At 42.6% G+C, this 13,899-nt stretch overlaps 1 protein-coding gene across 1 annotated transcript; it reads left to right on the top strand.

The window, feature by feature from the left end:
* The first annotated feature begins 518 nt into the window (after positions 1-518).
* Positions 519-12,230, top strand: TMEM9B (TMEM9 domain family member B). The gene is made up of 5 exons (XM_084264186.1): positions 519-636; positions 2,344-2,435; positions 5,985-6,093; positions 7,010-7,144; positions 11,026-12,230. The coding sequence occupies exons 1-5, from the start codon at positions 553-555 to the stop codon at positions 11,179-11,181; spliced, it is 576 nt and encodes a 191-aa protein (XP_084120312.1). The 5' UTR covers positions 519-552; the 3' UTR covers positions 11,182-12,230.
* The last annotated feature ends 1,669 nt before the right edge of the window (positions 12,231-13,899 follow it).

Here is a 13,899-nt window from a genome sequence, read left to right as displayed (position 1 = left end):
CGCGGCCCCCAGCCGCCGCGCTGCCCTTGCCCGTGCCCTCTGAAGCCCACCCGCCGGGGCGAGCACCCTGCGGGACACGACTCCACCCGCTGGCTCACGCCACACGGCTCCTGCGCTCGCTCCCTGTGTCCCCCTTGTGTCACTTCGGGGGGGGGGGGGGGGCTCACCCCGAGAGGAGCCGTTAGCGCAGTGCGGACGGGTGGGCGACGGGCACACCGGGGCCGCCGCCCCGAGGGGCGCGAGCGCCTAATGGCGGCGAGCCCCGCGCCCCGCACGCCGGGTGTCCGGCCGAAACCCGGCAGCGCAGGCCAGTCGGAGACCGTCCGCGGCGGCCCTGCCTGCATGCCGTGCCCGCCGAGACGCGCGGGGCCTGCCGGTATGCACGGACGAACCATCTGACCCCGGAACCGCCCGGCGGCGGCACCGTTTCGGCGAGGGCCGCCATCGCCGCCGGACGCCGCCTCACGTGAGGCCGGCGGAAGGCGGAAGTGATGGCGGCGGGCGCTGGGGGGCCGGCGGCGGCGCGGCGGTGATAAGCTGTCGGGGCCCGACATGGCGGCCTGCTGCAGGGCTTGGGCGCGTCTCTGCTCGCTGCTGGCGCTGGTGGCTCTGGCGGGGTTGGGCGCTGAGGCGAAGGTGAGCGTGGTGGGAGGGAGCGGGCCGCGGTGGTGCTCCCCCGCCGCCTTCCCGTTTCGCGGCACCGGGGACCTCCTCTCCTCTTCCCCGCTGGTCGCTTGGGGCCTCCCGGTCGTTCCCTCTCCCCTGTCACCGCCTCGGCCCGCGTTAGGTGGAGACCCGACCCGGTGGTTTCGGCCGGGTCGCAAGTGCCAGGGGCGAGCGGCGGTGCCGGCCGCGCGTCGCGTGTCGGGGGGCAGCGGGGCCCGTCTGCCTGGGGTCGCCGGTGCCTGCGCCAGCCCCCGGGTGTTGCGCCAGCCCTCAGTTTGTGGCAATGTGTGTCGTTGTGTCGTGGTGCCCGGGGCCGCGCAAAACTGCAGGCCCTTGCTGGCCATAAAGCTGCGCTGCTGGGGCCGGGGTCGCCGCGCCTCGTCTTTGGCGCCCCGCTCACTTCCTGGGGGAGCGCTTCTCGCCAGGCCTGTGTCTCTCCACTGGCTCCTGCCGCCGCGCCTGGCTCGGGGGTGTGCAGGTACTCTGCCCTTGTGGTGTACTTACCGCCTCTGTGACCGAGAGGCTGTGTATCCTAACCGTAAAAGCCTTTCCTACTGTCAGAGTACCAGTACACCTGAATTTCTCCCTTTTAACGATAATCAGCTGCTTGACTTCCCTGTGTTGAGGCCAGTGCAGCCACGGCTTGCCAAGTGACCCGTACCCACTTGGTGGTGCTCTGACCCGATGGCTCAGTGTACAAGTTTATTGCCAGTTCTTAAGGCTTGCCTTTTTTTTTTTTTGTAATGCTGTTAAAAATTGCCTTGAACTTAGATAAGCAACGCTTGTCCTCTGTCTCTTACTGCTGTTTGCTCAAATAAATTACTACGACTTGGTTGTATAACCCCTTGCTGACCATCTCTGTTCTCTGTAGTGTTTTCTGTGCTTGTGTGATTTTTGGAAAGGCATTAATTATCCTGTTTTAATACACTATGTAAAGTGATTTCTTTCTGAAACTCCTTTTTCCTCAGTAGTGTTCTTAATGTTAATTTTGGCTGCTACATCTTTAACAGTTATCCTCACTTCTTTCTGCAGTATGGGTTGTTGCATATGCAAGTGTTAATTTGTTTCTCAAAAACTTGCTTTTACAAGTTTTTTTTCACATTTACTTTGCCTGCATTTGGAATGCCAGTTTTGTAATTTCTTCCCCTACATTGTGATATCTTGCTGCTGTTTGAGGCAGAAGGACTGTAGGTTATATTAGTGCCTCTAGTAGTTTTATTTATAGAGTTGTTTCTCTTTGCTGGAGAAAGCAAAGTTACCCACAGGTTTTTTTGCCAACCTCTGTTTGGGGTTAATATTCTTTCATTCGTTTTAATCTTGTTCCTGTATCTCTTCCATAGCTGTCACTGTAAATTGAATAGTTGAGTATGCCACCATCAGCAACTTCTGAGTGTGTGGTTCTTTTTTCTTAAAAAGAAGAGTGAGCTTAAACACCAGATTGTTCTTGTGAAGGATGTTTGCTCTGTAAAATGATAGTGTTACTTGAGAAATTGCTCAGCTTCCCTAGTAATTTTGAAGGGTGGTTCTTAATCTTGAAGGAAATCCTGAGTAAGACTACTGAAAGATACGTGCAAGTAGTTTGTGTTAAATATTTCATGTATTATGTGAAGAGTGCTTTCTGTATCCTGGTATGGGTACTGATGATAACTTACTCTAAGCATGTTGTTTACTTTACAGAATTCTGAGGATGTCCGATGTAAATGCATCTGCCCTCCTTACAAAGATCATTCAGGCCATATTTACAACAAAAACGTTTCACAGAAAGACTGGTGAGTGTGTGTGACGTATGCAATGGGTCTTGGTGGTTAAAGTGTTGTTCCATAGTGATTGTATGTGAGTCTTTTACAGTGATGCCAGGAGAAGTTACATCTCTCACGTAACTTATTGGAACTTTTATTTTAAAAGTACTTCAGAATTCAGTTCTAGCAAGGGACAAGGCTTGAAATCCACGGGTTTTGCCCTGTCTTCTGTTTGGGCTTGCTTGCTTGCATTGCTAATTATTTAGACTTGGAATTAGAAGGGAGAAAGAGGGTATTGTAGTTTTAATTCAGTGATTTGAAATGATGTAAAAGCAAGAGAGCTTGGCCATGGAACTAGGACTTGTGAGCATCATCTCCTCTTTCTCCACTCTTGAAACCCATTATATCATTTAGAGACTGTTGTTACTCAGAATTGTAACCAGAGTGCAGTTATATGATGCTGCCTGAGCCATCTCACAATGCATTTTTTCAGAGAGAGGTCTTGCATCTCCGAGCCCTAGCAGTGTGCTCTTGTATTGTTTAGGCTAGCTATGGCATTGGTGAGATGCCTCTCTGAGCTGAGGGCTGAAGTGCGTGGCCAGGGATGAGAGGTTGAGGAGGAAATTGAGGTGGCAGTGATTTATTATGTTGCCGTAGCTCCCATGTGTAACTGCAACTTGTGTATCATTGTCTGTGGGAATCATGCAGATGAAACACCATTTGTTAGAGTTGTGTTGGTGTTGGGAGTGCTTAGATGCTTTGTTCAATCTATAAAAAAAATGACATACTTCGTGATTTATGGACTCTTCCTCAGTTACATAAAGAATTTATGTAACAGGACTTTTCAATCTGGTGTGTAGCAGTAGCAGCAGGTTGGCAACTTGATCATGAAAATTTCATGCCCCTAGTAGGCCCACAAAAAAAATTTGTAGGAATGAAATTAGCAATGCAGCTATGTGCAGTGCTGTGCCCTGACTTACTAAATTACCATCAGGAGAACTATAAGAAACAACACTGTAAATTTCAATGTAAACTAATAAACATAAAATGTGCCATGCAATCAAAATTACTATTGTTGTCCCACATAATTAACTTCACCACGTTAATCCTACTATGACAAATTAAGTTGCAGCAGTGAAACATACTGGGAGAATCCCATCTGCAGCAGATGTTTCAGAGTAGCAGTGTTACTGGTTTTATTGTTCACTATCACCCTGCAAATGAAAATGGATTTTTTTCGGTGGGTACTGCAGAGTGTGTGCTTTACTAGCAGAAAAGACTGTGCTTCCTCTTACATCAATACTAGTACTGATTGAAAGAAAACAATATCTTTAACGGTTTGACTAATTTTGTGGTGACAGATACTGATGCATACAGAATCTCAAAAAAATCTATCTTCCTGTCTTAAATCTGGTTTTGTTGAGATCATTTCTTAAGTGACCATCTGGGAACATTTTATGGCTTTGATCTTCTGTTTGAAATGTCTTCTAGCTTGATTGCTAGTTTATGTGCAGTAAAATTGACAAATGTAGTGCTGTGCTTTGGGTTCTGCATCAGTGCAAGTGGCTTGTTATTGACTAGAGCTGGCTGATGCGCATCATCATGCGTCCTCTCCTCATGAGACAGGAGACAGATCAATTTTCAGTGTCTTTATGAATTATGTACAGTATAAGGAGGACTTACTGCTGTCTTGTCCGGACATAAAATGAAAGTTTAATTTTTAATGTTGAACCTGTAATGTGCATCATTATACTTATTTAGATGCTTTAGTTCTTTCACTCGGAATGGCCTGTTCTTTGGCTTCAGACTGGCAAACTGTGCTAGCATCAATATGGGCTGGTGTTATATGACACCAATCAAAGCATTCACCCTTCTGGACTCAGATTTGGAGCTATTTTGGGCAATCCTGTTCTGTTGGACAACATGCTAGGAAAGCATAGTGGTGTCTAAGCACCTATGGGGTTAATTGTAACCCACTTGGAAAGCGTTGGTGTTTGCATTTTTAACGTTTGGAAATACTGGTGTGCAGAGGACTCTGGTGGTAGTCATGGGTGTGGAGGGAGGACACCCTGCCTACAAGCTGTGGAAATCTCTTGGTGCAGAAGCTGCCCTTCTGACTAGCCTAGCTTGCCTTGAACGAGCTTCTTCCTCGGGGCTGTTACTGTGGGTGCAAGGGAGAACATGGTAATATAGAGGCAGTTGAGTGGGAGGATCAGCCTTTTCTACTTTTTCCTCTAAAATTGCCATGGAATCATAGTCCAAGAAAACACATCATCAAAACTAGAAGGTTCTGATAGATTTCACGCTTCCTAGCAACTTGAAATGCTGAACTGGAGGGGAAAAAATGCTGATATTTGATATATATTCACAGTAACAGACTTACTACTGTACTGAAGCTACATACAAGCTTCCTTCTATACTTGTGTGGCATATTGATGCAAGCTTTCAGTCCTGCTGAAATTGTGTAGATTGTAACTTAGATGCATTTTTGATCTGCAGCTTTAAGCCTGTACTCCTCCATGGAGAAGAATGTAATCTACTTCCAAATAAATGAGGAAAAATAAGCTTCCACTCCCCTCCAGAGGATGTGACTTGACACTAAGTAGCTTTAGTTACAAAGAAGAAATACAAAAGAAAAGATGAGTTAGTGTCTGGCCATGTGTTTGCAGGATTGCCATCTAGCCCCGTGTTGAAGCTGAGGGTGCTGCTGTCGCTTCAGGTGTTCTGCTTCATTACCTGTTACTGCATGTGCTGACATTGACTTAACCAGCATAGAGGTGGAAAACATGATTTTTGTTCTGTTAGTGCTCTACAGGCGCCCTGGGATGTGGACTCTGAACCTGAGTCAGTGAAAAGACCAGAATTCCATAAATTACTGATGGAAATAGTTGTCTCATAGCAGCTGGATTTTAGTGCTGAGGTGTAGAGTGCCTCTGAGATTGTCAACCATGCTTTTGGTGTGGGACTGACTGATTTTGTAATCTTTTTAATTATCCTTTCACATCCATGTGTCGTACTGAAAAACTACTGTCATACTGAAAACTAAATGCTGTCTATTCACTAGCTTGTTGCTTAGAGAAACAACCCATCTGACAAATTTCCTCTTCAAATTCTGATTGCAAGAAAAATGAACTTCTGTTAGCAAGCACCGAAGGGAGGTTAACCTGTCTTCATATAGTGCATAGAATAAAAGCCTTTTTGAGTATGATGAAGGATGAAGTGCATAGCTGGAATTTACTGTCATCTGTGATGTCAGTGTCACATGATGCATTTGTGCTGGAACCCGAATCCTTGGACTTGTTAAGAGCTCTAATACTTTCACTGAAAAATGAAAACATTGTATTGGGTTAGAAAGGCCTTAAACTTGTTTAGCAGCATGTCAATAGCTGAATTTCTTGTTTAAGTGAAGTAATTGTGGAGTAGGGATTTATTTTATTATCTTGGATGCCTATAATTTAGAACAGCTAAACTGTAGCAAAGGTGGTTTCTCAGCTGGTGTAGCTGGGGTCCATATGCATAGTGCAACAGATAAGCTAAAACCAGCTCAGAACTGACCAAGCAGTTTCTGTCTGTCTTCAGTGATTGTCTTCATGTGGTTGAACCTATGCCTGTCCCTGGACCTGATGTAGAAGCATACTGTTTACGCTGTGAATGCAAATATGAAGAGAGAAGCTCTGTCACGATTAAGGTAAACAATCTAATTCTGTTGAAGTATTTAATATATGCCAACTGATTAGAAAGTGTGTTATATTTTTGAGAAGTAATTCTTTTTAATGGGGGAAAATTTTCTACAGCAGCTCACAAGTTACCTTGGTAGCATCAAGCTCTAACTGAAGGAGTGGGCTTGAGATCGGTTATTGAAGATCTCCACTTCTGACATTAAGTGTTAAACCTTGCTGAAATTCTGTGTGTTGTAGGGCAGTTTGTCAAGCTTTAGACTGTATGGTTTCACTAGTATTTTAGAGGGCTTCTCGTTCAGCTGTCTTGGTTACTAGAAGTTTGCTTTGTATGTTGGCAAGCTAGAAAGAGAAAAATTGTCCATGTTTACTGTAAGAGATGATTCTGTATTTCTGGCCTGTTAGAGCCATTGAGCCCTAGGCTGGGGTGAAAAGTCTGTGCGGTGTATATTTTCTTCTGTTATAACACAGGCTACTTTTTTTGGTCTTGTAGAAGTTTGGTATTTCTTTTTGCCTTTCCATTTTTCTTAGTGACTGTCTGCATGCAGATCTATGCTAGAGAATGGAGATTATGCAGATCCCCCTAAATTTGTCACTATGGTTTAATGGCCAAACTGAACAGTCTTGGTTGAGGTGAGATACATAACACAGAGTTGTTTTAAGAGGAATAAAATAAGATTTTTAGCAAAGATTTTCTCACTAGGAGAAAGCATTTTAAACTAATGTCTGTCTGCCCTGAACCCTTCTAATACCAGATTGTAGTTTAGTGGTTTTTCTATGTGGGTTTTAAGTAATCTGATGACACTATGATGAGCCTGTTGATCTTTGCTAAACTTTGCGTGTAATTGTGTCTTGGTCCTTGCTGCCTTTTGAGAGATTGTATGGGCAATGTCACAATTCTGCTTAAACTGTGCTTGCATTCTGTAGGTTACAATCATCATATACCTGTCTATTTTGGGCCTACTTCTTCTGTACATGGTGTACCTTACGCTGGTGGAACCTATACTGAAGAGACGTCTCTTTGGACATTCACAGCTCATACAGAGCGATGAAGACATTGGGGTGAGTTCAGCAGAGTGCTTGTGTGCTTGAGGTAGCATAAAGACCGGGGTGGTTAGGTGTTACCTAACTGTTTGGGAGGAACAGCTTTTTCTGTGAGGTGGTGTAAGTGCTTCTCCCGAAGGGAGAGGGAAGAGGAAGCTGTGTGATGATTTTTGTGAAGACACTCTTTCATTTTTCACTGTGCTAGAAAGTAGTGAGATGAGTGCTTCAGTTATATCCCAGGTCTAGACACAAGTTATTTTCTCAAAGAAGAAACAGAGTAGGTATATAGGAAGCATAACTTCTGCAGTGTTAATGATCCATACAGCCTTGCTAGTGATCTCATTTATGCAGATTGCTTACTGCTTAGATTTCTTTCTACAGAAACAGAGGTGTTGCATCTTCTATTGCCCCAATTTGAATTTTTTGATGGTAAAAATTCAAGAGGAAATTACTTTAGTGAATGGTGAAATAATTTCTTAGTATTACTGCTAGAAACCAGAATGTGATAGTATAGTCCAACAGATCAGAACAGCCTATTTTTTGGGAGGAAAAGGGGGGTAGCCCACTAGTGGCTCAGTTTCCTGTTGTTCCTGCCTTGCCTAATCTAATGCAGAGCTTTTGACTTCTAATAGCAATGGAACAAAATTGTCTCCAGTACCACTGCATGAGGAGAATCTAAATATTTATGAAACTTTGTATGGGAAAGAGTGAGATAGTTCAGTACCTAGTCAGTGTGGATAAAGAATACTTAGTGTTTGGAGTAGGTCATCTGTTTGTTGAAGTGGGGCACAGCATACTATAAAACCCTGGGCTATGGCTTTGCTTCTGATAGATCTACATGCCAGGGAGAAGTATCACTCTAGTGTATTGTGAGGAAGGCTTACTGAAAATGGCAGATGAGTTGGTGGTAAAGTGTCACTGTTGAAGCATACAACCTGATAAAATAATTCTGATGTCTCAGCATCAATGTACTTGCTATGCTGAGCCCTCAAGAAGCACTGATTTTATTCATCAAATATGCTTCAGGTGTGGGGTGACCTTAGAAAGAATTTCTGAAACTAAGCCCAGAGTATGAAATAGGAGGGTTGCTCTCTGCTTACCTTAAGCCTTTTAGCAAACATCAGCACTTAATTACTGTTGAAATAAGTGGGAGCTAGGCAAAAACACCATATTTATTACTGTCTTAGAATAGATCATTAAGAATATTTTCATCCTTCCTTCAAAGAAGTAGGAAGTTAGGCAGAGGAGATAAACAAAATTATGATGGCAACACTTCTAAAGATCTGTTTAAAAGCCATGTAATTCTGTCTCCCTGTGGCTTCAGTGGCTTTATAGATCTGAAGGTATCAAAACCAGTAAGTGCTATGTTCTGTTATGCTATGTACCCGTGGATTTTAGTGTGAGCTGTGTGCACTCTGTTTCTCCAGGTTGTTTTTTGTTTTGGAGTGACAACTGTCATTACTAGTAAACTGAAGAAAACAATATTCTTTAGTTCTACTGTCTTTCCACTAGCAGTGGCCACACCACTGTCTTGACTTAAAAAGGTGTTTCTGTTCTACAGGGAGGAATATTAAGTATTCAGATTCAAGCATTTCTCCAGAAAATAGGAAAACATCTGTCTGCATTCTTACAGCAAAATGGATAGATTTCTATTTGAATTAAGTGAACTTGTGCTGTATGCTATACCTCAGACAAATTATTTTTATCTTGTACATTAGACACATTATACTGTTACTTCCAAATCTGGGTTAGAATTTTCCAGGTGTAGGTGGAAGAAGTGAAAGAAGTCTCATGGCAGACTGCAGACTTATTCTGCAGATAAACTGCAGAACAAATTCACCTTAATGTCTGCTTTCATCTCTAACTTCAGGTTTTGTTGTAACTGTTACTGTGACCGTTACTTGTGCTTCATTATCTGCAGTAGTGGTGGGAGCAAAAAGCACTTCTTAGTTTGTGTTCCTCCTTCCTGTGCTAGTGAAGATAAAATAGTCCAGAGAAGGGCCGTGAAGATGATTGGGGGCTGGAGCACCTCTCCTACGAAAACAGGCTGAGGGAGTTGGGCTTGTTCAGCCTGGAGAAGAGGAGGCCCCAGGGAGACCTAATTGTGGCACACCAGTACTGAAAGGGGCCCTACAGGAAAGTGGGAGAGGGACCGCTAACCAGGGCGTGTAGTGATAGGACAGGGGCAATGGCTTCAAGCTGAAAGAGGGTAGGTTTAGATTAAATGTTGGGAAGAAATTCTTTACTGTGATTGCGGTGAGGCCCTGGAAGAGGCTGCCCAGAGAGGCTGTGGAAGCCCTGAAAGTGTTTAAGGACAGGTTGGATGGGGCTTTGGGCAGTCTGGTCTAGTGAAGGGGTGTCCCTGCCCATGGCAGGGGGGTTGGAGCTGTGATCTTTGAGGTCCTTTCTAACACAAAGTATTCTGTGATTCTGTGACCTCCCCATCCTTGCCTTGTTGAGGTGTTGATCCTTTGGAAATGCAGTGTCCTTTTTTTATTTTTTTTTTTTTGGTGGCTGAATGTCAAGCCAGTATATTTGCTCTTTCTCCTTGTCTGCTGATGGCAATGGCAACTGATGAATGTAACGCTCTTCTGTAGACCTCTTTCCCCTTAAATTTGCTTTCCCACCTTGTTTACATAGAAGTTGACAGTAGTTAGGCTTTGAGCTGAGATTTGTGTATCTGGAAAGCCAGTACAATCTAGGTTGTTCTCTACTTTCCCTTCCACCATCTATTTTATAGTACAAATGTGTTGCTGTTGTGACTTTATTTCCCTGTGAATGAAGTGATTTGTCACCTGTTAACTGCCCATTCTAGGTTTAGCCAACTGCATAATTTTTTTATGGGGACATTAATAGCTCTTTGGCTCAGGGATGGTCTCTTGTTCTCTGTGAGGGTATTTCTTAGCCCAGTGAGACTAATGTGTGGCTTTGGGGCTTCCAGGCACTGCCTCAGTGGGTATCATTAATGGTAATCACTGTACTACTAAGGATTATTATTATTGAGCTAGTCTACTTGCTGTATCACAAATAAATGTAAATGTCTTCAAAAGTGTTCTGGGGAAAAAAGGAATATGAAGTATAGACATACAAAAGACAGTTATTTAATAATTAGATTATTTTTCTTTATGCATTGTATATATGTTGCTTTCTGACATAGCTTCAGCAACGCGATTTTGTCCAAACCAGTTTGATAACCAAATAAGAAGGTCAGTTCCAACTCTTACAGTTTATAACTTGGTTATATTTACTACAAGAACATAAAACTTTGCAGGTACTGTAAGAAAATAGTCAATATTAAACAGACATTGTTGAGCTCTGTCACTTAAACAGCTGTATTGACACTGTGCTTTTAGACAGTCCAGTACAATAGGTTTAGTTTAGTAAACATCAGAGTGTGTTGGTTTTATATAGAAGCTGTGTGTGAACATCCTGAACTGCCTGATGGTAAATGGCCAAGAGCTGGCAGAGAACTGCCTCTCTAATTCAGTTTTTAAAGTGCAATCACAACAGAACAGTGACAGGAGGCTCCCAGCACTTGTGTCTGGTCTAGACTTCTGTCCTACCAGCTGCTAATGGATGCAAGGCTGTGGCTCTGATCTTGCAGATCAGTGATGTCTGGGAGCAGCAAATAATTGGTAGTACAATTAAGTTTGGGAAGCCTGTGGAACTTTCTTTGAGTAAGAAATTGGAGTACAGTTCTAATTATCTAAAAACTTGCTTAGTCATTATTACTGACCAGTTTGTTGAAATAGCTTTTTTGCCTTAAAAACAACAAACAAAACAGCCCAAACAAACAGTAAAAAACAACCCACGTCCTTTGGAATGTAACTACAAAAGCCAGGAATAAATTGCTCAGTGGAATTGTGGGGAGGTCTAACGAAGGATTTCTGCCCTTCCAGGATCACCAGCCTTTTGCAAATGCACACGATGTGCTGGCTCGTTCTCGGAGCCGTGCCAATGTCTTGAACAAAGTGGAGTATGCCCAGCAGCGCTGGAAGCTACAGGTCCAAGAGCAACGCAAGTCTGTCTTTGATCGCCACGTTGTGCTGAGTTAATTGTCTCAGTGAAGTAACTCCAGAGAAGCATAGTAGACTGATTGAAAAGAGCTGACTTACGTCTTCCTGATCCTGCCAATCCAGAAGGGTTTTCTTGGATGGTTCATTGTTGATTGAAAAAAAATAAAGTATTTGAACTTGAAGGAATTCACTGGAGTGGGAGCAATTTAAAAAGATCAGTTAACCAAAAGTTACAATCTTTACATTTTCAAATGGCTTTTACTAACAAAACTGAAATGAAAACAAACCCTGAGGTATCTTGGGTTGCCACTGTGGTACCTTATTTACAGTTGTGACTTTATGGTGGTTTTTAACTATATTTCTCTCTACTATTTATGTGGTTAAAAAGTACCTGAGAACACAGTAATTGCTTATACAGCTCACTAATCACTTTATGTAAAGACCTTTTGTAAATATACTTGGATTTTCTGCTGACTAATGCTAGGTACTGGAAATATAAATCTTGTGGTGTAGTTTTCATATTGGAGAATGAAATCCTGATTGGCTGTATTCATCATTTGGTTTCTTGCACTCGTACTTTCAAGATGCTTGTATGTCAAGTGATGTTTGCAGATTTAAGGCAAGACTTAAATGGACACTGACTCTTTGAGCTGCATATTTAAAGTACTGTGATGTAGATAAACTCAAATGCAGTGCATATCAAGACAGTGTTGGTATTTCGTTCTATTTTGCTTTCATAGCTTAATACATTGTATGTATATGATATGTCTTTAAAAAAATATCTTTTCCCTTCCTTTTCATGGGTAAAGTCTCAGGAGTTAGTATATGATGAAGTATTTATTATAAAAATTTTCCTGCATTTGTCTGGATTGATGGTGAAGGCACATACTTTCTACAGCACCTGTCATCTTGGGAGTTAGGTGTATTTTTTTATCTGTGCTTCTGTATTCATTGGGAGGTATACAGTTGCTAGATGACTAACTTTCATATATCCCCTTTGGAATGTAACAATTAAAGATAAAACTGATTTTTGAAAAATGGATTTACATCATCTGTCTGTATCATTTTTCTCCCTTGTTACTCTGCACGTAAATTCAGGCACTTGGTTCTCAGTTCACATGTGGAAGGAAATGGTACCTGGAACAGTAATATGTGTTGCTGGGTGCAGTTTTGGCTTGCTTAGCCCACAGAGTGGGGACAGAGTAGCATGAGAAATAAACTGTACCTGTATACAAAGCTCTGCCATGTTGGGAGTGGAAGTACAGTTGTTCCATAATACCACTTGCACTGACTGCAGCTCTTCTGCAGATAGAACCTTGTTTTCTTGTCAGTCTTGTAGCCTTCCAAAAACTGAGTTGGGAGGGAATTATAATGGGTGGATAATTGGAGGCACAGGATTCTTTCTTGAAATTTAAAAAAAGAAAAAAAAAAAAAGCACAAGGTGGTAAGACAGGAAAAAACCAATTAAAATTCCACACTTGGCTTCAGTGACTGTGTTCAACATCCCACCCTGATAAGTCAATGACCTGTTATGACAGGGATGTATGTAGGGTCCCTTTAAAGAAATGTAACTTGTTTGTTGAATATGTGCCTGCCTACCAGTTGCAGTAGATGTTGTACCTCTTGGCTGCCTTTCTGGTGAGGCCTAAAGCTGGAGTGGGAAGGAGGATGCAGTACCAAGAGAACAGGACAAGGTGTTTGCAGCTCTCCTGGTGATCAGGTATTTCTAATCTTTCAGTGTCTTCTGCAAGTTTCAAGCTAGACTAGTTTGGGTTTGGATGTTTTGTGTGGTTTTACTTTGGTTGTTAGAAGGGCCAAATAGCAAGGTAATCTAAAGTCTCAAGGTAATCCTGTAAAAGGTGGGAGATTCAAGGTAAGGTGTCCTATTTCCTTGGACCTGTACAGTTGGACAGCTGTATACTAATATATGTACATCTGTACACCTATATGTATTACACAGACTGATGGCTCCATACTGCATTTCCAAGTTTAAGCAAAATTTTGTAACACTTGTATGGCTACTGATTGCTGCTCCTTTTTAAATCTTGTGTTGTCTACCTCCATTAATGCTCTTTCAGAGACCTTTTATATAGTGGTGTGCTGCTTAACTCTAAAGGAATATCCCAAAATTACAGCTGTAACGAAGATTAAATTTGAGGGTATTAGCCTAACTAACGTGTTCTCACATCTAATCTGGAGACAAAGCCATCAGAAACTTCTACATGAATGCTGCTTTTCTGTGCTTAAAATGAAGGTATGAAAAGTTGTTTGCTTATGCCTTGGTGGTAAATATTTAAATTCTAGCTGATTGTTATATTTAGACATTAAATTGTGAAATTCCATTGCTTTAGTTAACTGTAACAGAACACACACAGGAAGCCAGAGAAGTATATTCCCCATTACTTTTTCCAGGTAATCAGGCTGCACTTGATACAGCCTTAACATTTCCAGCCCTTAATGCCAAGTTTTGGTGCCATCGTAGCTGTGGTGTGGGTGGAAACCCCAAACCAGAAATGAGCAGATCTAACTGTAAGCTGCTTTGCATGTTGTCAATTTACTATAAATTGCAGCAGTCGTTGACTCAGCGGAACCAGCCACATAATTCAGGTAAGAGACTTGCATGTTGCTGTGTCTAGCAACAGATCTTCACTGAATATCAGCGTTCTTATAAACCACTTCTACCAGCTATTCAGTAACAGAGCTTCTGTAGCTTTGCAATGAATCGTGTTTAATGTGATCTCTTACTGAATAGGGCGC

The sequence above is a fragment of the Gallinula chloropus genome (assembly GCF_964237585.1).
Source record: "Gallinula chloropus genome assembly, chromosome: 4".
Taxonomy (NCBI): Eukaryota; Metazoa; Chordata; class Aves; order Gruiformes; family Rallidae; genus Gallinula; species Gallinula chloropus.
The sequence above is the reverse complement of the archived record's forward strand: the minus strand, read 5'-3'. Positions and strand labels throughout refer to the sequence as shown.